We start from the raw sequence: 24952 nt of genomic DNA on the forward strand, positions 1-24952 counted from the left end.
CTTAACAACTCTTGCAAGATCACACCAGAAATAGGTGTCACTTTACAAGTGCAAAATGAATCACTGAGAGAGAAGTGTCTAGTTCCCTTAAGCAACAGTAGTTCTCCATAACCCATCTGTCTGCCAATAACGGTGGCATTAGGTGACTAAATCAGCAACTGCTGCTTTGTGTTGGGCAAGGGGGAAGATCCTCTTAAACATTTTGTGAACGTGCAATCTTCCGTTCGTGTAGATTATAAGCACAAAATGGCTGAATGTGTGCCGACAGTGTCTTTTGGGGAGATTGACACGGGGGGAATTTTAGACACGGGAACATTCATCTAGCACCTAAGAGCTGCACTCTACCGCACACAGTTGTATTATTGTGGCCTTTGCTGTATAATCAAGGAAGGAAATGAGTGCGTGTGTGCAAACCAGCTAAAAAGTTAAATGCCTTTGTGTATGCCAATGATTTATGGGTCACAGTTTCTGTCACTCAAACCTCAAGGTGAATTCCCTTATTAGAATGCAACCTCAGAACTGGTCCCCTTGCCAGTCATAAGGCCCAGAACAAACACCCCATTGTAGCATTGTGGTGCGTTATGTAAATTTGAAAGTCATTACTGTGTGGCTGGTAAGAAAATATCGCCAGATAATTGAGGACAAAAAAGTACTGAGCTACATTTAAATGTCTCATCTCTCCTTAATTCAAGGACTTCTAAAGAGTCCTTCAGTCTCTGTTTTATCTGGTCATCAGAACCCAGAAGCTCAGCAAAGGGACATCAAAGTGGGAAATCCATGTATTGCCATTGAGGGATTCCAGAGAAGGGCCCCTTAACTCTCACTTTACACTGAGAAACTCAATCATGTGAGCTATTGTAGGGGTGGATCTCTCAAGGTAAGATTATTAGGTGTGAGGTATGGACTCACCACAGAGGTGAGCGCCATCTGGAAGCTGTAGATGCGAGCGAGACCGAAGTCGGCGAGTTTAATCTGTCCTCCGCTGGTAACCAGGATATTCTGGGGTTTCAGGTCACGGTGAACCACTCGATGCGAGTGCAGGAAGTCCAGACCCTGGAGCAGCTGATACATCATATCCTGGAAGAAAATATTGAAGACGATCTTGTTGCTTTTGTAAAGACTTACAATTGAATTCAGGCTAAGCGATTATATGATCGTGAGGTCAGTGTCATTGAGTGTATTTACTGCGGAGAAAATGTCCCCCCAAAACCCAATCACTTTTGGCTAATACTGTACTGATGCAATGTTTTTCGATAAAACATACTTTTTTCTTCTTTTAATACTACATTACAGCTCACTTGATGTAGTACACTTGAATGTAAATAATTTCTATTATAATGGGTCGTACACCTTTGTCATGGCTAAATTCAAGCACTTTTTAAACACTTTCAAGACCATTTTTCCAGTTTTTCCAGTACTTTTTAAACATCCCAATGTTTTTTAAGATCAGGTGAAAATAGAATATTGTGCCTTCTCACAAGTACGCACACAGCTTCCAAAATGTTCTACGAACCCAGGAGCTCGAGAAATTCATTGTAATTTTTGGACTGTAAGCCGCCACCTACCAAATTTGACACGAAAACAGCATTTGTTCAGAGACAAGTCTCACCGGACTATAAGCCACAGCGGTCCTCACTAGAATATGGAATATTTACACTAGTGCTGCAACGATTAATCGATTAACTCGAGTAATCGATTAGAAAAAAAAAGATTCAAATTAAATTTTGCTGCTTCGAGTATTCGTTTAATTAAAGTGTTGTTGTAATGGTTTATTTTGAAGTTTGTTAGTTTTATTGATTTGCATTTTATAGCATTTAAGCTAGCGGACTTTTGCTATGTAAGTTAGCCAATTGTTCTTTTGTTTATAGATCCTCATTTATTGATTTTTTTATACTGTTTGAGGCTGAGCTCAGGTATTTTGTTTTTTTTAATGTTCCTTATCCGATTACTCGATTATTCGAACTAACTAATTCATTGATTAATCGACTACTAAAATAATCGATAGCTGCAGCCCTAATTTACACCGAAATATATTAACCGGTAACACTTTATTTGACAGCAGCGTGACAAGACTGTCATAAAACCGTCGTAATTATGACATGACACTGTCATGAGTATTAATGAATGCGTGTGACAGATGTCATTTAGTGTCATTTGACAAATTATCTGACTTTTGAATGGATGTAAAAGATCCCAGCTGGACATAAATGAATTTAGTGAAAAAATGTAATGATATCTGTCATAAGCATTCATTAATGCCCATGACAGTGTCATGTCATAATTATGACGGTCTTATGACACCACTGTCCAATAAAGTGTTACCTGTTAGCCCAAATAAATAAAAAAATAAGCCGCAGGATTCAAAACGAGGGAAAAAAATAGCGGCTTACTGTCTGAAAATTACAGTAGTTTGAAAGGTGCCGATTCTGATACCCCCATGCGAAGGTGCGTTCCCGGTGGCAGCAAGTGTTTTGTGAAAACCTCCGAACGCGTCCTATAGCAAAGGTGCTGTCAGAGTCATAGCATTCTGTTCGGTGGATGGAGACACACGTCACGGCCGATGAAACATTGATAAATGCGCTTTCTTGGAAGTTTGGGACACTCAAAAAAAAATCTATAGCTTGAGTTTTTAGTGGCAGTGAGCGTTTTGTGGAAAACTCTGAACGCGTCCTATAGATAAGGTGCTGGCGTAGCCATATCATTCTGTTCAGTGGATGGAGACATGTCACGGCTGATGAAACCTTGATAAATGCGCTTTCTTGGAAGGTTGGGACATTCAAAAAAATGGGTGTCATGCCTCCATTTGCTAAGCTAAATGAGATCTTGATGTATGTTTGTGTGGAACTGTAGTTCACAACAACAACAAAAAACTAATCCGTTCTCGCCGAAACTAGTAAAGGTCTGTACTAGGCTATTACAATCTCTCCTACTCCTTAAGATTAAGACTCGCTGTTTTCTCGTGCAATAATTGGAGTCAATCGAGAGCCTGGGGAGTAGGCCGAGCCCTAGCGGCGACGAAGCCGAGCGACGTGGCACCCAGCTGGATTAAACAGCGACTGTTAGAGGTGTTGTGGAAGTTGCGAGAAAAAGCGACAAAAAGAGGACGTGGTTGCGCTATAAAAGTACAAAACCACATCAAATGCACACGTTTGCATTTAAATACTATGTTATTTGTATACTGTTTGCTTGCTTAAACCGCAGACTACTCACGCACGGGCTGAAATGCACTGTACTCGAACTCATTTTTTGCCACTGACATTGCAAGACGTCTAATCCATTTGAAGTGGGAGGGTTGGCAGAACGTTCATTCGCTGCCACCCTCCCAGTTCAATTCGACTGGACATTTTCTGGGAATAAACTCATTTCAATTGCCTTCAGAAGGATGACTAAACACCACATCAAGTTAAATGCGTTCACAAAGGAAACAGTGACAAATTGGATGTAGTGGATTTCAAGGGCTGCCTTTGACAGCGATAGACATCCAACTGAGATCTCCCAGTTGTAATAAATTGGGCGTCTATCGTCGTCAATAATAACCAATGAGTTAAAAGCCCTTTTGCGTCACTGAAACAGCAGTTTGGTAGCAAAGGAGTTAACGGAGGAGGCCTGCGTCTTTTCTAGCGGACCGTGGCAGATGTTTGATAACTGACACACACACAAATGATAGAAGGAGGCCCCGCTCTATACAAGCACGGAGCTCTGTTTCCTAGCAGCTGCTGCGCTGGAGTTAATTGGCGTTCCCTTCTCATTTTATGACCACAGGCTGACCTCAGAAATGGCCATAGGCACAGAATCAATAACACTTGAGCATAAGTAAACTAGCACAGAGGAGAAAGCAACTATGTCAAACCAGCTTGGACTTGTTCCTCTCAAACTGAAATGCTCCTAAAACAGGTCTTGCACCTGTAAACAAGTAACGAGACACCGATAAAGACAGCAATGGTTTTGGCGAATAAAGCCCAGAGCTTTGATTTTGGATGGTTTATGGTATTCTACTAAAAGACAAGCTGATATGTCCAAATTCAGAAGTTGTAGGGCTTTCTATGATTAATTCATCAGCTGCCATTAACGGCGCTAGGCGTCCAATCCATTTTGACTGGGGGTCTGGCAGCGAATGATCACTGTCATCTATTTTGATAGCCGATTAATTGTTTATTGACATTGTTGGACTTTTTTTTTTTAGCTTCTACATAATATTCTCATCCATTTTTTCCACATTTATTTTACTACATTTTTAGATCAAAAACAAAAATTTTAAAAACCGTAAATATTTTTTTACATTTATTTATTTATTTTTTATTATTATGAAATTAAAAAAAAGTGAAAATCAGTAAGTATTTTATTCATTTTAAAAATTTTATCCATTTTTTAATTAATTTTTTTTATCGATTCTTAGTTTTATTTTATTGTATTATTTATATATATATATTACATTATATATTCTATTTCATATTTTTATAGTATTTTATTTTATTATTATTATAATCATTTTTAAAGCACAAACAGAATTTTTTTTTTTAAACGATATCCAGAGTTAAATTCAAATGACAAAACAGTGAATATTTTTTTTTCATTTGAATTTCATTTAATATAAAAACTGAATATTCTCAGATTTCTTTAGTCTTCTCTGAAAGCAATCTGATTGGTGATTAATCAAAATGAGTCAAATATTTACACAATATTCCTAGCTAACTTTTCTCTGCACAGTAAATCTTAACCCCAGTCTAATATAACAATAAATATTTCCATGATTTATACATGAACCAATTAGTCATCAAAGCACAAAAACAATCTGTGATTAATCCACTATCAAAACAATTGCTTAAATCAGCCCTAGTTGGTTTTATACTGTGTATGAATTCCTATTTGGTGGCGTCTAGAGCGTCTTATCCCAGCCTTTACATTCACACTCTCTCCTGTAAATACACACATGCCCCTTAGCCCAGCAGCCGCCCGCTCTTCCCAAAAAGTCCCCAGCCAAGACCTCACAAGTGACATGGAGCCGAGCCCACAGCTCTATTCACTGGCTGACCAGCTGGTGAGTGAGTCAAAGAGGCCTGCACACTCAAGCAGAAAACATTAGCAAGCGGCGCGGGGCAGGAGACGGGGCGCCCCACCGTGTACTGCGGACACCCCGAACCTGCAGTTTGTATACACACAAACCGCGTGTCTCTTTTGTTCGCGTAAACACAGTGCGCAACATTCCTACTTGCACGCACCTCAGCTCGCCGGGGTCAAAGTTTCCGTGTGTAAAAACGTGTGTATGTGTGGGGTAGAGGGAGTTTTTTGGGGAGGGGTGCTGACCGAGGGCAGGCGGGATGCATAAACAGACCTTCCTTTCTACATCTCCATCCAGCCATGACCTAGTGAGGAGGGCAGCAGACAGACAGGGTCATAGAACAGAGGGAGGCAGTTGGTTATTTTCTGTGTGTGTATGTGCGTTGTGACACAATAGCACCCCCCAGTCAGTTCCTCTCTGCTTTAAATAACCATTTCACCGTGCTTCCTTTCAGCAGGATTTGCTAGTAAACACTAATTACCTCACTAGTGTGACTCTTAGACAAACACACAAACAATGATGGCCTCCTTGTTCAAGCACCTTCCTCTCTCATATATCAATTGACACTAGAGCTAAATCAAACCATGACAAAGAGAATACAGTCCAATCTAACCGTGCTGACAAGGTTAAAATGAAGTTATATTGAAACGAATCTAAGTCAATTCATCCAAATCAAAAGCATAAAAGTCCCCAGGACTGTAAAGAGACAACATCGCACAAAAAAGGCAACAGGTTTGACCCCCCCAAAAAGTGGAGTAGCAAGAGAAAAAGTAGTCACAACATGGCTTTCTGGGTATGCTTCCTTTTCTAATGCAAATGCGCCAAAGGCAGCCATATTGTTGATTGTAACCAGGCACAATATGGGACATCTGCCGGTTAGCGTTAGTGTAATTCCCTCCCCATGCTTCATTAACCTCCCCCTTTATAGGCTCAGAGAATAGAGCTGTGGTAGCCTGGATGACGGAGAAGGGCGGGCGACACCCAAGCGCCGGCCCGGCCCAAGGAGCGCCGGGCCCGGGCGAGCTCGGACGCTTGATGTGCTTCCAGCTCATTTAATTCCTGGAGGAGGGCCTCTTTCATCAATGAGCATGTGGTGGGTCTTGAGGCTGAGTGGGTGGTGGGGGCAGAGGTGGACGGGCTGCCAGGGTGTGGGCTTGTTGCTTAGTGTCAGGTGTTTCGGAGGATTTTTAACATGTAGGGACATTGATTATGAAGGATTTAACAGTGTAGCAAAGAAGATGTGAATGGTGTAAACTAATGATCCTTTTATTCAGAATCAACCTAGAGGAAGGTCAGGAAAGACTAGGGTACGGTAGGGCAGGGTAAGTGCGACATCGTTGTAGAAAATGTTCTTTTGGGATTTGCGCCTCACTGGTTTTACAGTCTAACCTGGTCTACACTACATACAGTAAACCAGTTGTTCTTAACCTGGGTTCGATCGAACCCCAGGGGTTCAGTGAGTCAATCTAAGGGGTTCGGTGAAGGTTAAGACACACAGGGCCCAATTTTTGGACACTGACTAAATCCAGGCAAAGTGGCGTTTTAGACCAGGTTTCGGACTGGTTGGTCCACAATATATACAGTGGGGAGAACAAGTATTTGATACACTGCCGATTTTGCTGGTTTTCCCACTTGCAAAGCATCCAGAGGTCTGTAATTTGTATCATAAGTTCTCTTCAACTGTGAGGGACGGACTCTAATACAAAAAAACAGAAAATCACTGTGTATGATTTTTAAATAATAAATTTGCATTTAATTGCATGAAATAAGTATTTGATACATCACAAAAATCGAACTTAATATTTGGTACAGAAACCTTTGTTTGCTATTACAAATACCAAACGTTTCCTGTAGTCCTTGACAAGGTTTGCACACACTGCAGCAGGGATTTTGGGCCACTCCTCCATGTAGATCTTCTCCAGAGCCTTCAGGTTTCAGGGCTGCTGCCTGGCAACACGGACTTTCAGCTCCTTCCATAGATTTTCTATCGGGTTCAGATCTGGTGACTGGCTAGGCCACTCCAGGACCTTAAGATGCTTATTACGGACCCACTCTTTAGTTGCCTTGGCTGTGTGCTTTGGGTCGTTGTCATGCTGGAAGACCCAGCCACCACCCATCTTCAGGGCTCTCACTGAAGGAAGGAAGTTGTCAGCCAAGATCTGGCGATATATAGCCCCATCCATCCTCCCCTCAATACGGTGCAGTCGTCCCGTACTCTTGGTAGAGAAGCAGCCCCAAAAAATGATGTTTCCTCCTCCATGTTTCACGGTTGGGATGGTGTTCTTGGGGTTGTACTCATCCTTCTTTTTCCTCCAAACACGACGAGCTGAGTTTAGACCAAAAAGTTCAATTTTGGTCTCATCCGACCACATGCGCTTCTCCCATTGCTCCTCTGGATCATCCAGATGGTCAGTGGCAAACTTCAGACATGTCTGGACATGCACTGGCTTCAGCAGCGGGACCTTGCGTGCGCTGTAGGATTTTAATCCATGACGGCGTAATGCGTTTCCGATGGTTTTCTTCGAGACTGTGGTTCCAGCTCTCTTCAGGTCATTGACCAGGTCCTGCCGTGTAGTTCTGAGCTGATCCCTCACCTTCCTCATGATCAGTGATGCCCCACGAGGTGATATCTTGTATGGAGCCCCAGAATGAGGCAGATTGACCGTCAATTTGAACTTCTTCCATTTTCTAATAATCGCTCCAACTGTTGTTACCTTCTCACCAAGCTGCTTGCTTATTTCCCTGTAGCCCATCCCAGCCTTGTGCAGGTCTATTATTTTATCCCTGATGTCCTTACACAGCTCTTTGGTCTTGGCCATTGTGGAGAGGTTGGAGTTTGTTTGTTTGAGCATGTCAACAGGTGTCTTTTATACAGGTAACAAGTTAAAACAGGTGCAGTTACTTCCGGTAATGAGTGGAGAACAGGAGGGGTTCTTAAAAAAGAACTAAGAGCTGAAATATTTACTAGTTGGTAATGTATCAAATACTTATTTCATGCAGTTAAATACAAATTTATTATTTAAAAATCATACAATGTGATTTTCTGGAATTTTTGTATTAGATTCCATCCCTCACAGTTGAAGACAACTTATGATACAAATTACAGACCTCTACATGGCTTGCAAGAGGGAAAACCAGCAAAATCGGCAGTGTATCAAATACTTGTTCTCCCCACTGTAGGCTTTATTCCAGTTCTTTTAACTGCTAGTCCTCTATTTGATGGGAGGAGAAGCTAGTTTGCTCAGTGGAAGGTTGACTCTCACTTAGTATGAGGAAAAACAACGGACTTATGAGTACCAAGCACTGCGTTGACGATTAAAAAACAAACAAAAAACATTTGCGTCACATTTTACGCCGTGAAAATATTATATTAGGCAAGGATGCGATATAATGAGAATGTCGACATGAAAACAAAAATAGAAACACTGTGAAATTAACCAAGTTTAATTTCATTTTCCAATGTGAAAAGCAAATCAAAAGGCCAAATTATTTGTTGTAAATTTACACTGTTTATTAGATTTGTGAGAAGATTCGTGTTAATTTTTTTAACGTAAGACTTAGTGTACAAATTTGGCGATCATTTTGTGCAGGTTTTGTTATTTATTTATTTATTTTCCCTTCAGGCATGATTCAACCCGAAAAGAAAAGGGCTGACGGGAGAAGCCGAAGCTTATTGAAACCCGTCCCCGGTATACCATATAGGACGCAGAAAATATCGAATATCAATTTTCATTGAATTTGATATAATTTGAGATGTAAACATGACAAACTGCACGGTCAAGGTTAATGCAACCAAGCAGGTTTAATAATGAACAATTTAAGATATATTCCTCTAAATATGAATGAAAAATTCTAAGATATGCACATTGGACCAGTCTTGGTTTAATGGTCTGAAGATGCTGCAGGCATAAAGATAAAAACATACATTTTGGCCTGTTTAAAAACATGCTGTCTAAATGAGAAGAAATTTGAATGGAAATTCACTTAGGTTTGAGCTTTCTAGTTTAGATATATCGATTTGGAATTGGAAAAAAATTCCAAAGGGTTCGGTTAATGCACATGTGAAACTCATGGGGTTCGATACCTTTAGCAAGGTTAAGAACCACTGCAGTAAACTCATTGGCTGCCTTTGACGGCGATTAACAGATGGGCTGTTTATCGCCATCAATGGCAGTTAATGAGAAAAGTCAAATCAATCTGTTACAAGCTTGAAAAAAAAAAAAAGTCAAAACACATTAATGTATTGATGATTTAATCATAATAAATACACACTATGCGCGATTGTGTTAAACATGCTGATTGATAATCGTGAGAACCGTGATCATCATTCAATAATCGAATCGTGGCACCCTGAAGCGTAATCGAATCGCAGGGTGCCTAAGATGGCACACACCTAATGTTAGTCCAGGAAATTGATTTTAACTTTTAAAGTGCAATTTTGAATGGCGAAATAATTGTGTGACTTATTTAGGGAATATATGAACATATTGATTAAAAACAAAAAGGTAAACAGTATTGCTGGGCATTTATATAATTGTAATTATTGATCATAAAAAATCTTTGCCAGTCATATTTGACCTTTTATGTAAAAATGCTAACAAAAAACGGTTTTCAGTACAGTTACTTTAAAAGACAATATAATGATCAAGTTGAATTGTGATATTAATCGCAATTGGGCTTTTTTTTTTTTCTTTAAAGTCCTGATCATTTTTCTTTGCCATTTCACATAACCCTTCAAAGAAATTACATCGCTAAACAATGCATTATTTTACTTAAACCCGATAAAAGCCTCAGGTCAGATCCACCTGTTCCGTCTACGCTTACATTCTACATCGTCAATATTATAGAATGTTGACACGTAAACTACTAAAAACTTGACCCTGGGGTGGAAAATAACTACCGATACTCTACTTCCGCAAGTTCTCCATTTCAAAACTGACACTTAAACTCATAGGCTTAAAAAAGGAGCTCGAACTCTCTGGTATTGTCCACGTTAAATCACGGGACCTTAGGGGTGAAACACGATTAAGAGATCTTAAAAAAGAGAGGTTTGTGGGAAAGATTAAAATATAAAAGAAGGCAGTCACGGTGGATGTTAATGGCGCGTCTAGTTCCGACCTTTGGGCAAATTGTAAGTAAACACTCAGTGGGACTTCCAATGAAGGGACTTCCTTAGGATCATCATTTTTGCAACCAAAAGTAAAACTTTGAGGTCGGAATCAAAAACCTTTGAATTGAAGTGTTTAATTTACACTCTTGTTTTTCGAGCACCGACTTGAATCTTGCAAAAAGGAGGCTGAGTGAAAAGTGAGAGCCTTTAATTTGGAGCCCGTTTGCCACATGTGCTGGCCTTTCAGAACGCCCTGGTAGTTCTGCTTTAGCAAAGAATTGCAGTCTGCTCGTTCGTGGCTTTGGTCAAAAAAGTTCAGTCGCAACCAAACAGACATGTCTGTGGTCGTTCGAGCCACAGAGGATCAGCAAATATCTCCCTTTTGAGCTAAAATAGAAACTGAAGTAATAACTCCAAAGGAAGTACGCTTTGATATCGATAGACGCCCGTTCAAATGGATTTGACGTCGACAGAGGCGTTTGCTCTAAGACTGTAAGGGAAGCTGAGCTTTCCCACAAAATGTCAAATAATAAGTGATCAAATGTATACTGTTGTGTGTATGTCATTGACTAAATATGCACTGCAACGCGCTCAACGTTAGTTCGGAATTAGCTTCTTCACTGGTTATGCGGCTTGGTTTTCATTCATTCGCGCAGCTTCACTGTCTTTTAAACAGTGTGGACGCTGTGCCCACAAAATTTGACATTAAAATGACATTTGTTCATAGATAAGCCGCACTGGACTATAAGCAGCAGCTGTCCGCAATGTATTATGGGATATTTACACCAAAAGATATTAACCGATAACGCTATTTGACATTTGGAATCATACGACTGTCAGAAGACCAAATGAACCACCATGAAGCTTTGAACCAATTGGCTGCAAACCCTAATTTTTTCAAGAAGCTTTATTTGGCCATCGCTGCTTCCTTGGGGGAGACAGTCAACCTCTTCTGCCACCTGCTGTCAACAATGTTGTTGTCCAACATGCCTCCTAGCATGCATTGCAGAGCTACAGATGTAAATAATTAATCAAATTTCATGTTCTGTGTTAACTATTTCTTCAGTTACTGTTCCAGTTGTTCCATTAATTGCTAGTTATGGTATTTGGTAACTATTTGACAATGGCTCCATAAGACTATCATAATTATGACATGACACTGCCATAAGCCTTAATGAATGCTTATGACAGATGTCATTTTGTGTCATCGGGCAAATTATCTAACTTTTTAATGGATGTAAAAGATACGAGCTGGACATAAATTGAGTTGCCACTTTGACAATTTGACAGTTAATGACATCTGTCATAAGCATTCAGTAATGCCCATGATAGTGTCATGTCACAATTATGACGGTCTTATGACGCCGCTGTCAAATAAAGTGTTACCTATTAACCCAAATAAAACAAATAAGACGCACTGGACTATAAGCCGCAGGTTTCAAAATGAAGTAAAAAAAGCAGCGGCTTATAGTCCAAAAATTACAGTAAGAGTAGAGCCTTGGCAAAATATATTTTTTTGCAATATCTGCCTAATTTATGTATATACAGTGGGCAGAACAAGTATTTGATACACTGCCAATGGGTTTTCCCATTGACTGTGTATCAAATACTTGTTCTCCCAACTGTATATATTTTTTTACTTTTTAAGAGCTAAAAAGTAACAAAATTATCCAGAAACACAATGGCATAGCCAAATGATACAAAAATATATACGTTTTATACCCCGCAACACTCCCGGAAAATGTGGAAGAGGAAGTACTGTAAAAGTACAGTACTGTAATATTAAAAAAAAAAAAAAAACGGTATCAGGTCGGGACTTTGTATCGACAGGTTCTCTAAATCAGGACTCGGACTTACTCGAGTGCAAACATTTGCGTTAGGACATCCCTATTTTTTTCTATTGTAGCAGCTTGTGTTTGAAGACTTGATTTCTGGCACTCTAGTTTCTTTCCCAACCGAGCAGCGGGTGCCTCCGAGAACCTCCACCGTCACAAGGCACTCACTTTGAGCTTCCCGTCATTCACCGTCAATGGCAACCAGTGAGTTCACTCTACAGATTAGCAGTCACAAGTTATTACCTTAATAGTTTCTGGCGGCACGCCGGGGTCAGGTGCTTTCTCTAGGTAGGTGGTCAGGTCTTGTTCCACATGCTCAAAGACCAGCGTGAGTTTGGTTTCACGGTTAGTCCGAGACACTGTACACACGTCAAAAAGCCTGCGAGAGGAGAAAAATAAGCGGTCAATACAGCTGATTGTGCTCGGCGTACAAAGAGGACAGCTTGAAAAGTTCAAAGCTTCATGTTTGACATCAGGCGTGACGTCAGTAAATCTTGTGAGTTTTCACTGCACGGAAGGAACATCCAGAAGATTCAGTCAGTAAATGGGTTTTTCTTTTTCTTTGGTGTTCGGGTTGCTTTTCATGGTGCTTAATGTTGTTTAAGCTAAGCCATAAGTGAATTTTCTGCAATTAATCTTAATTAATCGTGATTTAATCTATCAATAGATTCATCGGATTTAACTTGTTTAATTTTAGACCAAAGCTTGTAACAGATTTACTTTCACATCTGCATCAAATCCACACAAAGAAATTAGTTTTAAAAGATTAATCAATTCCCAGCATTGGATAGTTATAGACGTCCAATCCATTTTAGCTGGGAAAATAAGCAGTGATCATCACCAGATGAGATGATAAGGTTTAGGCGAGTGTAGACTGAAGCCTGTAGGATACGAAACCATGAAATTTTCTGCCACTAATCTCGATTAATCTAGCATCTGATTAATGTGAATAAACTTTTTCTGACTGCAGAACAAAGTCTGATTTATTCGAATCAAATGAACACAAAGACATATGATTAAAAGATAAAGATACAGCAAGTTCTTTTTTTTTTCTTCAAATAAAGTTACTTGAAAGTCAACCACATCACAGAGCAACATGTTTTGAACTTTCGACAATCCGGAACAATATTTCGTTAATAACCGCAACAATGAATTCAGTTTTTTGTTCTATAAACACAAAGTCAAATTCAAAGAGATAATTTCATAAATTATGTTTTTTTTAAAAAATGTCAGTTCTTCAAAACAATCGCTCTGCTCTTGACTCATATGTTGTCATTTCTAACCAGTTTGCCAATATCAAAAAACAAACCTTTAAGCCATTAAAGGCCACCAAACCCTAAACATAAGCATTTACGGTCGTGCCAAAGTAGACAATAGGCAAAAGCCAAGAATCTTGATGATGTCAGCGAACCTGCCAAAACAGGCTTTGGTGAAAAGCTAAAACAAAAACTATGCAGCGAGTCCTCAATACAAGCAGCATTCCTCAAGCAGCGCTATGACAACTCCTGATGCTCTCTGGCACGTTCAAGGGAGCTGCGGCTAGGGCATCATCTTCCATCACCGTAGCTCTGGAAGCGAAGGGAATCATCATAGACCCCGCGGACACTGATTGGTTACTGAAATCACATGACCTTGTAAACTATGTCCGGTTTCGTCTTTTTTAATTATCCTCAAATATTAGCTCAGTGAAAGTGAATGATTAACTACTACTTTGTTAACACTAAAACCTAACAGGGAGTATTTAATCTGTCTTTAGTTGTAAAATAACTACATCTTTAAATCCTTTAATGGCAAACTGGATTACACAAAATATAAGGATGCTACTGACAATTTTGAAAAAACTAGGGTTGCCAGCTCCCTGGAAAAAAAATCAATAAATAACAGGACACCTCATTGTGCCAGCCGGCCGGCCCGATAACCGTCATCGTTTAATTACAGTTTTCTTTTGTATGTGAAAACTGATTTTTTTTTTTAAATAATAATAATTGTAATAGAGATTTTACTCAAATCTGAATTAATTACCGTAATTTTCGGACTATAAGCCGCTACTTTTTTCCTTCATTTCGAATCCTGCGGCTTATAGTCCAGTGCGGCGTATTTGTTGATTTATTTGGGTTAATAGGCAACACATCCCTCCTAGCATGCATTGCAGTGCTACAGATGTAAATTACCATCAAAATTAATGTTCTATGTTAATTATTTATTGAGTTACTGTTCCAGTTGTTTCATTAATTGCTTGTTATGGTATGTGGTAACATTTTATTTGACAGCGGCATCATAAGACTGTCATAAGACAGTCATAATTATGACATGATACTATCATGGGCATTACTGAATGCTTATGACAGATGTCATTAAGTGTCATCCGGCAAATTATGTTACTAACTCTATTAATGGCCAGCTCGGATATTTTATATCCCTTCAAAAGTGAGATAATTTGCATTCATTATTGCTCATGACAGTGTCATGTCCTAACTATGATTGTCTAATGACAGTCTTAAGGTGCCACTGTCAAATAATGTGTTACCAAATACCATAACTAGTATTACTGAAACAACTGGAAAGGTAACTGAAGAAATTTTTAGGGCTGCAGCTATCGAATATTTTAGTAATCGAGAAATCGACTGAAAATTCTATCGATTAATCGAGTAATCGGATAAAACATTTTCTTTGGGTAAAGAGCAATTATAAACATACATGAGAAAAAAAGACATTTAATCCAATATTGAAACCTTTTCAGTCAATCAGTCTTTATTTTCGATGTACAGTACATTGTTGAAAACAGCCAACAATTGCATCTCAGATGTGACTAGAAAAAAAAATTCACTGCTTTCACTCAAAAACTTCTAGATCTTATAACAAAAAAAATAATAATAATAAAAAAAAAAAAAAACATATTTCTTACCTAAAAATGTAATTACGCTTGATAACACACATCACTTGAAAGCTACGTGTTTTTCCCCACGTGTTTCAATTGAATTTCCATTTGTGTCAAGCTATTTTTAAGTTCTAGTTAAGTTTTAAGTTAGTCTAAACTGTAAGTACTGATAGGATTTTGAGTTTTTGCAGTGTTCAAAATAAATGTATGATACCTGCTGTATTGGAGCACATTAGGGACCAGTGCTACTTGGTGTTTTATTCAGCAATGACTACTGAGCTAAAACTGACAGTTAGCTTTATTATGTTTTAATTTTACACCCTCATCCCTCTACAGCGTTTTGTTTTTACAGATTAAATAAAGCCTGTATGTAAGACACGTTAGCCACGCATCGACAGTGGTCATACTCAATAGAAACCTAGTCCTCCGAAGGGCTAACGTTACGTGTGCGAGTGACATTAATGTTAAATTTATTAGCGCTGGGAAGTCTACTGCTTAAAGATGGCAGTTGTTTACTAGCGCTGCCCAGACGCGGCCGTGTCTGTTGTTTCGCATCTAGTTCTAAATGCGTGCGATATCTAAGAGACGCATCGGACACTACCAGCTACCACATTAGCATCACGCGGGCGTAGTTTTTTGCAACGTCGGCGTAGTTTGTAGTGGCTGTCAGCTGCAGTAAGGTTTTTAAAAAATTTTTATTGCTTCTTCCTCTACGATCGTGACGTCAGCGCGTTGTCCCGCCTTAAAAGTAGTCCGGGCAAAACGTGATGCTTAGAGCTGGCAAAATTAGCGATTCCTCGAGGTGGATAAAATTACTCGGATCAGTTTTTAAACTCGAGTTACTCGAGTTGCTCGAGTATTCGTTTCAGCTCTAAATTTTGATTGTTATTTACATCTGTACTGCTCCAATGCATGCTAGGAGGCATGTTGGACAACAAAAATGTTGACAGCAGGTGGCAGAGGAGGTTGACTGTCTCCACTAAGGGAGCACTGATGGGCAAATGAAGCTTCTTAAAGCAATGAAGCTTTGAAGCCAATTGGTTCAAAGCTTCATGGTGGTTTATTTGGTCTTATCACAGTTGTATGATGCCGCTGTCAAATAAGGTGTTACCTGCAATGTATTTTTAATACAAAAAAATACGAGAATAAAATTTACATCTGTCATGCTTCATTTAAATCTAAAATTTAACTCTTAAGCCATTTTTGTTTGTGTGCGTGTTTGTTTTTGGCAGTTTTTTTTTTTTTAAATACTTTTTTTAAAAGTGCAAACATAAACTGAGGTAAACTGAGGTAAGTTATTGAGGTAAGGTAATTTTGCTGCTTCAAGTATTCGTTTAAAATAAAGTGGCGTTGTAATGGTTGTTTTGAAAGTGTTTGCATTAAATTTTATTTACTTGGGTGGATACACTGCCCACAAGTGGTGAGAGTGAATATGACATAACTCATTTCACATGGCTGAATCAAGCTGCTCCCTATTAAGACCAACATAAGCTAACTTTTTGTTTGAGCTAATGTTTTTTAATGCATTCGTAATTTAGTTTATAAGTATATTTAGCCGTTTTTTTTTTTTTTTTTGTGGTAATATGTGTATGAACCATTTGTTCAAAGCATTGTAAAAAAATAAAAATAAAAACAAGTTAGCATTTTATAACATTTAAGCTAGCGGACTTTTGTTATGTAAGTTAGCCAATTGTTCTTCAGTTGTACATAGATCTTCATTTATCTATTTTTTAAATACTATTTGAGGCTCAGCTTAGGTATTTTAATTTTTTATTTGAGGCTCATCTTAGGTATTTTAAATTTTTTTTTTCCTTATCCGATTACTCAATTATTCAAACTTACTAGTTCATCAATTAATCGACTACTAAAATAATCGATAACTGCAGCCTTAGTGGAAATGCACACAAAATTGACAGAACAAAATATAATACAAATAGTGAAAATAAAGTACACAGAAAACAAATGATTAACATTTTTAACCAAATGTTTACTCAAGCTTCACTCAAACGTCTTATCTCTGACACTGCAATGTTGACTTCCGTTGTCATCATGGCAAGCGACAGTACCTCGACCAATGAGATGAGCTGGAATATCATCGTTCTGTCAGCTCATTGGTCAGAAAGCATGAGGTGGGGGAATGCTTTGAAAAGTACCATACCATTATTCGTCCATTCTACAAATACCGACTATTTTCGATTTTCATTGCAATACACGACAAAGTGCATCACTTGAAAGCTTAAAACCTTTGTTTCCGAATACGGGACGATTCCGTTTTTCAAGGGACAGTTAGCAACCCTAACACGGACTGTTTAAAGAGCTTATATGGGGGAAAAAAAGAATTTTCACCTCCGTGCCAATGTATTTTTAAGAAGAGGACTCGACGTGGTGTGAATGAGAGGTGATTCTTTCAAGGTATTAGTAATCTGTGTGATGTCAAATAATAGTCGAAGCGCTGAGGTTAAACGCCCCTCGCGGCTCGATTGTCGGCCTACAATGGGGGCTCTCAGCAGACACTGAACATATGGAATGAATAATGGAGCTCATTACCAACATCCAGGGGTTGCCGGGAGTCTCGCACAAGGTTCACAATGCACCATTGCTAGCTTGAGCTGCTTGATTAGATCGTTTGGCTAAACTGATTTTAAAAGCTTTAAATGATTGCCGTAGAGAGCGTCAAATGCTGGGAACGTTTTTATAAACTGTGGTAGTGCTGCAACGATTAACTCGAGTATTCGATTAGAAAAAAAGATTTGAACTAAATTTTGCTGCTTCGATTATTCGTTTAATTAAAGTGGTGTTGTAATGGTTTGTTTTGAAAGTGTTTGCATTTTTTTTTTTTTTTATTTGGGTGGATACACTGCCCTCTAGTCTGCCTCATTTCATGTGGCTGAATCCAGCTGCTCCCAGTTAAGACCAATGTAAGCTAATTTTTTGTTTGAGCTAATGTTTTTTAGGGCTGTCAAAATTATCGCGTTAACGGGCGGTAATACATTTTTTTTTTATTAATCACGTTAAAATATTTTACGCAATTAACGCACATGCCCCGCTCAAACAGATTAAAATGACAGCACAGTGTCATGGCCACTTGTTACTTGTGTTTTTTGTCTCCCTCTGCTGGCGCTTTGGTGCGACTGATTTTATGGGTTTAGGCACCATGAGAATCGTGTAATTGACATCAACAATGGCGAGCCACTAGTTTATTTTTTGATTGAAAATTTTACAAATTTTATTAAAACGAAAACATTAAGATGGGTTTTAATATAACATTTCTATAACTTGTACTAACATTTATCTTTTAAGAACTAAAAGTCTTTCTATCCATAACAGAATATTAATGCCATTTTGCTTATTGTTATAATAAACAAATACAGTACTTATGTACAGTATGTCGAATGTATATGTCTTGTGTCTTATCTTTCCATTCCAACAATAATTTACCTAACCCAGAAAAATATGGCATATTTTATAGACGGTTTGAATTGCGATTAATTACGATTAATTTTTAAGTTGTGATTAACTCGATTAAAAATTTTAATCGTTTGACAGCCCTAGTTTTTTTAATGCATTTTTAAGTATATTTAGCCATTTTTTTGTGGGAATATGTGTCTGAACCATTTGTTCAGAGCATTGTAAAAAAAAAAAAAAATTCTTTAGCATTTTAAGTTAGCAGACGTTTGCTATGTAAGTTAGCCAATTGTTTTTTTGTTGTACATAGATCATTATTTTTTATAGCGTTTGAGGCTCAGCTCAGGTATTTTAATTTTTTATGTTCCTTATCCGATTATTCGAACTAGTTCTTCGATTAATCGACTACTAAAATAATCAATGGCTGCAGCCCTAAACTGTGGTCAATTGTGTTAAGACGAAGCTATTGGAGTTCTTGTTTGAGACATGAACGTGCATCTCATGCTACTATTAGGTTCGTTGAGGACTTCCCCGTTTAAAAATACAAGCAGAGATAAATGACTGGTGATTGTTTGAAACAAAAGCAAAACAAAACGGCCTCGGCATGCAGTTAACAATGGAATTCATTTAAAAAAATAAAAAAAACTACAAGGGGTGAAGCTTGGGACAAATGGAAATTTGTAATACTCAGTAAAGCCAAAAATGATTCATATCCTGGTCAAACTTTGAATAAGTGAGTTGTTCTCGTGGTTGATTTGTATTACTGGAAAGGGAATGACAATATGTGGCAAAGAAGCTAAAATTAGATTGGATATTTTCTAATTACTCCCCACAATACTGGTTTAACTAAATTTCTATTCATTCCTAATTGGATCTTTCTAGACTAGGATTCTCTTTACGTCACGTCCATTCATGAAATGTGTAAATTACCATTTTAATGACGATATATATAGATTCTTAAAATTTGTCCTGTACAATACCATTTTTTGGCTCCGGACACCAATTCCGACAAATGGGAATGTGCTATCAGCCAATACTGTAACGATATGTTTTTCTGATAAAACATACTTTTCTTCTTTCAATACTAAATTACTGCATATTTACTTGAATGCAAAGTCATTGCTATAATGGCTATCTTCGTGAAGTTGGCCCCCGATCAGATGCAAATTAATAGAAAAATTATGTCATTCGTTTGTGCTCGTTTGTGCTGAAATGTTGTTTGTGCTGCTGTCATTTTTGAGATATTAACAATTCTTTTACAAGTCAATCTGAGTATAAGGTTTCGTGTGTGCTGCTAGCGTTGGTGAGATATTAACTTCAAGTGATTACGTCACCCCCCCCCTCCATTTATTGCAAAACGGACCCGAAATTGTGCTGTAAAATGTTTCGTTTGTGCTGCTACTGTTTCATAGATGTTGAGATATTATATTTCGAGTGATGACGACAATCGCAGCACCTCCGTCGCGGCTAACAAAGCGTACCTACTCTCTCAATAACAGAAGAGTGTCCCAACAACTAGCGCAAATGTACAACAAACGAATGGCACCCCTTCGGGTCAGTAAATGGGGGGCTGCGAGTCACATCATCACTCGAAATTTGTATCTCAATACAGTGATCTCTCGTTTTTCTAGGTTAATGGGGACCAGAACCCATTAAAAGTAGCGCCCCTTCCCTCCCAAAACGTGTTCAGTGTATTTATTCAGATTTATCATTGGAAAGAGATACATATAAGACACATTTTTTTCACTTTTTTCCACCAAATTAAAAAAAAAAAAAAAAACTTTTACGTAGATATATTTTTAATAAACGGTTTTAAGCACTTCAAATGTACTAATTAAACTAAATGCAAGTTTTAAACATGTTACTGTCCCATGGAATTATTTTTAAAGAAGAAAAAAAGTAGCCGCCCAATCCATTTCCCCCATAAAAAGAAAAAGGATTTAATAAAGACATGCATTTATTGAGTGAGTCCACTCAAATCCGCTCAAGCTGCTTACTTACACACAATGAGTTGCCACAGCGACTGTTTAACAAGTTGAACGATGTTGACACATGCGGTGCTTTGACATTTCGGCTTACAAGTAGAGGTGTGCAAAATTTCCGATTCTTATATTAAATTTGCGATTCAGGCGCGGAAGATTCAAGAACAATTCACAAACATCCAAATTCCGATTACTGAAATATGTCAAGTAAAGCGGAACTAAAACACAGTCAGCGCAGTCTTCAGGACGCAATGAGGAACGGACCGAGAGTAAACATCATGCTTGTCATTACCCGGGTAATGACAATGCTCAACTCACGGCTCTGGCTCAAATCATGCCGCTAAATAAAAAACAAAACAAAACAATAATACCTGACTGCTGCCGAAAGCCGCTATAAACAACGCCCACATAATGCTGCAGTAGATATCACATATATAAAGAACTAGATGTTAAAAGATAGACTCGGCGGCTTTAGCAGCACATTTATAGAAAACTAGACGCGAAACAACAGACTTGCCAGCGTTAGTAAACAGCCGCCACCTTAAAGCGGAAGACCTCCCTTGAAGGCTGTTGTAGCGAACCTTCCAAGCGAATCTAATTCACTTTTTTAGCTAAAATACTCCTAAATCGGCAAAATCTTGCCTTGACTCTATCTTTAAAACAGTTTTAAAACGTTCACATGTCGAAAGTTGACAAAAGGGAAATTATGGATTAACGGGAGCAATTTTAACAACTTTAACGGTTGATTCACAACATTAAATTAATTGAATGTAGTTCAAAGCTGCTAATACAGAATGGAGAGTTGAAAATTTTATTTACTGTTTTGAACTGTTAACTTGCTACTGAAATAGTAGTTTATTTAAGCTTGAGAGAATATTTGTAACTAATGTACGAAACATTAAAAGCTGGTAATAACTAGGGGGAGTAGGGGGGTGCATCAATAATCGATTTATAATCGAATCGTAGCCTCTGAATCGTAATCGTAATTCGTTAGGTGCCCAAAGATTCCCACCTCTATCAGCGTGTTTGGCAAGACCAAACCTCAACTGTCTGTCAATCATCATTAACTTTATTAACTCATTTGCTCCCAAAAACGTTCAAATACAACCGGGAGGATGCCTGGGATGCCAGGCGCTGGACGACCGAGCAGAACGACCGGGGCCACCAGCGCAGCGGCCGATGCCGTTGAGTCCATGCTGCTCGCCGAGCAGAGCCCGCGCCGCTGTGCTCGGCCGCTCGTGTCCCCCGCACCCTCCAGTGTGCCAGAAACGTGCATGGCCAAACCAGTTCCCCCCCAAGAACACAAGTTCCCCAAGCGAACTCCGCCACGAGGCAGTGGTCACCACAAAAGAAAGACTCAAAAAAATCCATCTTGATGAGACCGGCGGCGATGAGGGAAAGTTTTACCCCAGCTGTCGCGGCCACGACAGCGTCATCTCTCAGTTCAATAGTTTAGTTATGTGTAAATTGTTACTTTGCTATCAAAAGCTCTATTTGTCGTGTTGTTTATGTTATTTTGTAGAAGGAAAACATTCAGATGTTTGGGATGTAACTAAAGTAAAAAATAGCTGTGTTAAAGTCAAAGTCATGTTTGAAATGTATGCTTTTACAAAAAGCTCAAGTTCTGTTTTTTCATCAGAAATTGGAAAATTGCTCAAACTAAGCTATTTTCTAATGCTTATTTCTAAAGAATGGAAAAAGATATGAAATAACTCTTCCTGCTGAAAGAAGAGAGTCTAATCGTTCTTTTGGTGGGTTCCATGTTTATATAGCAATAGAACAGAATTTTCTGTGGGCCTTGCAAAATCAGTCAAAATCCAGTAAAACGGCCGGGAGCGAAGGGGGTTGCACCTGTGAAAATGGCTGGGAGTGAATGAGTAAAGCAACTTCAGTGCACTGCCTGACCAAGAAAAGCTGCAGAAGCGAGAGTGAGAGACTACGTGATTGGATCGGGACAGCTCTATAAAATACTGCATTTATTTTTTTATTGGAAAAAAAAAAAACTGATTCACTGAGGGCGCAAAGCACAAACATAGAACAAACGTAGCACAAATGATGGACACCCTTTTTAATCAAGAGGGTGGGCCGGTTGACCTCAGATTGACCTATGAAAGAATTGTTAATACTGTATCTCAAAAAAGATAGCAGCACAAATGAAAATTTTTCAGCACAAACAAATGACAATTTTTCTATAAGTTTGCATCTGATGGGAGGCCAACTTCACGGAGGAATTATGGCTTGGTCAGACACTGCTTAACTCATTGTCTGCCATTGACGACGCTATACGTCCAATCAATTTGAAGTGGGAGGGAGTAGCAGAACGTTCATTCGCTGCCATCCTCCCAGTTCAAATAGATTGGATGTCTACTGTTGATGCACTAGTGATGAACTCATTTCAATTGCCAGCAAAATAAAGTTAAATGCAATCACAAAAGAAACAGTGACAAATTTGATTAAGTAAATATCAAGTCTTGAAAGCTATAGACATCCAATCCATTTCAACTGGGATCTTCCAGTCCATATGAATTGGACGTCTATCGTCGTCAGTGTCTGCCAATTAGTTAAAATAAGTGCATAGTCCACACATACCCATTGAACATACACTTATTTGAACCCCCAAACTTACCTGACAACATTAGGATGCTCAAACGCCTCAAGCTGCCTCAGTACTGCCACCTCCCGGATAGTCGAGAGAGGCATCCCCTCTTCCTCAGTCTGGACCCGAACTCGTTTTAGGGCGACAAATCTGCCCCCGTTTTTCAAATCTCTCGCCTTGTACACTTTTCCATAGGCACCTTCTCCAATCTCCGCCACAGGTTCATACTGCGTACCAATTGTTTCTTTGTCCATTTTGCCTTTTTCCCTCCTCTCTCGTTGAAAATAGTGCGGGGATTCCCAGCGAGGCTGACGAGCCAGACTTTCTCACCAAGCCATATTCACGGGGAAAAGCGGGCACGTGCAATGCCTAAATGACAGAGAGACACGGATGGAGGTGGACACCATCTTTGTCAGAGTTGGTCAAAATGTGCTCCAGGTAGCAATTACAGGACTGTCATCATGTTTTATTCCAACTATCAGCAGCCTCGTTAATTCCCAATTCACACTCCTCCTCCTGTTACGCGTTAACATATATCCCCTTCCTTTTAAAACAATGTTAAAACACTCAAAACATACTTGAACGTCAGCGATTTTATGCTAGCTCCATGTTAAACACTGGTGCGTTCAAAGACTCGCGTCCAAGACGCGAGCTGGCCGAAATGTTGAGGAAAATTGGGGAGAATTTGAAGATAACAAGCAAAAATAAAATATTTGTCGTACAATAAGTTCGTTTTGATTGCCATTTGCAGATAATAGCGCTATGTCCGTTTTGAGTTTACTTTGTTTTGAGCTCAAACTTTGTCACTGAGGCCACCCAAACGTAGCGAGCACGTGGCTGTCTCCTGGCTGCATTGTCTAAACTTCAACAGCTTCAAGTCCTTTTAAAAAACGGAAAAACTCACCTTTCACACCACGACCCTTGTTTTATAACTTTAACATTTCCACTCGCGACGCTTTAATTCTTAAATAACAACTTAGACTATTTAATGCATTTTAATTGCTTAAAAAATTAAAATAAATTCAAACGCTGCGTTAAAATGCTCATTTTTGCTCGGTTAATAATACTGAGCACCGAGGCGACATTTGAAGACTATTTTGGTATCACATGGAACTCAAGTTTTCGTGTTTACCTCGTTTTATGTTGTCAACAATATGTCGGCATGTCCGCTAAGGTGAGGAGGCACTGGGGTCTCCGACAAAAAAAGCAGTCGCTCAAACGCATCCCCTGTTCACTGTCCTCCATGCGGGGGCCACACAGGTAGTCGTTGGACGGTGCATGCTCTAACCCCCCATCCCTCAAACTGCACCAGCCCGAGCAGGGACACTCAAACGCGGGGAGGAGGAGGAGGAGGGTGCGGGGGTGGTGGAGGAGGAGGAGGGTTTGTTCGAAAGCTCGCTTCAACCGGGGGGGGTGCGGGGTACGCAGGACAAAGGCAAACGCGTGATACAAGCCCTCCAAAGCCACGCTCCTCTTTAGTTTCCCCCCTTTTTTGCTAGCGTATATCCCCTAAACAGGCCCATGCCGCTCGGCCGTGTGAGCTCCGTCTCCGCCTGGCTTTCCCACGCCGGCTGAATGTGGCCTGACCCCCTTCAGAGAGGTTTGACACGGAGCGGGGACATTTCCGCATTCCTCCCCGACTACAAAGGCACACCGCCTCCTCTTTGCTCTCCCCTCGGCCTCCTCGGCGCTTTACCATTCATAGTCCTCCTCGCCGGCGGGTTTTGTCTCCCGTGTCAAACTCAGGAGCGCCGCAGGGGTCGGGGAGGGGAGAGCGGAGGTTTATTGGATGGACGGCCACACTATCTATCTCCCCGAGTTGCCATTGAGGGGCTGCGGCGGTAAACAATGCGCCAGCGGGGGGTGCGATGTGTGGAGCTCAACCTGGATGCTCCCGAAAGGGTCAGGTTCAAGGCCTAGGGGGTTGAGCTGTGACACTGGGACACCTCTGCTCCGGTGGTCATTTGGACCCGGCCTGCAAAAAGTCCACTTTGGCCATGTAAATATGAGCAAACATGAGGTAGCTTCTACTGAATATAAAATATTCATATTCTGGGGGACATTGAGTATTTTTTATCATTTTCCCA

The 24952-nt window shown here is 39.5% G+C and overlaps 1 protein-coding gene across 4 annotated transcripts in view; it reads right to left on the reverse strand.

The window, feature by feature from the left end:
• The window catches only part of cdk6 (cyclin dependent kinase 6), a 53282-nt gene extending 28550 nt beyond the window's left edge, over positions 1 to 24732 (reverse strand). The window contains exons 1-4 of one of the 4 annotated variants that reach the window (XM_057828037.1): positions 23998 to 24732; positions 22896 to 23234; positions 12248 to 12383; positions 910 to 1077 (exon numbers count right to left, since the gene is read on the reverse strand). In XM_057828037.1, the coding sequence (XP_057684020.1) occupies positions 910 to 1077; positions 12248 to 12383; positions 22896 to 23119 (528 nt within the window). In that variant the 5' untranslated portion in view covers positions 23120 to 23234; positions 23998 to 24732. Of the gene's footprint in view, positions 1 to 909; positions 1078 to 12247; positions 12384 to 22895; positions 23235 to 23587; positions 23611 to 23646; positions 23709 to 23769; positions 23867 to 23997 lie in introns of those variants that run through there. The other 3 variants (XM_057828038.1, XM_057828040.1, XM_057828039.1) reach the window with 3 other exon arrangements.
• Positions 24733 to 24952: the final 220 nt, after the last annotated feature.

The sequence above is a fragment of the Corythoichthys intestinalis genome, chromosome 22 (genome assembly GCF_030265065.1).
Source record: "Corythoichthys intestinalis isolate RoL2023-P3 chromosome 22, ASM3026506v1, whole genome shotgun sequence".
In the NCBI taxonomy this organism is placed as follows: Eukaryota; Metazoa; Chordata; class Actinopteri; order Syngnathiformes; family Syngnathidae; genus Corythoichthys; species Corythoichthys intestinalis.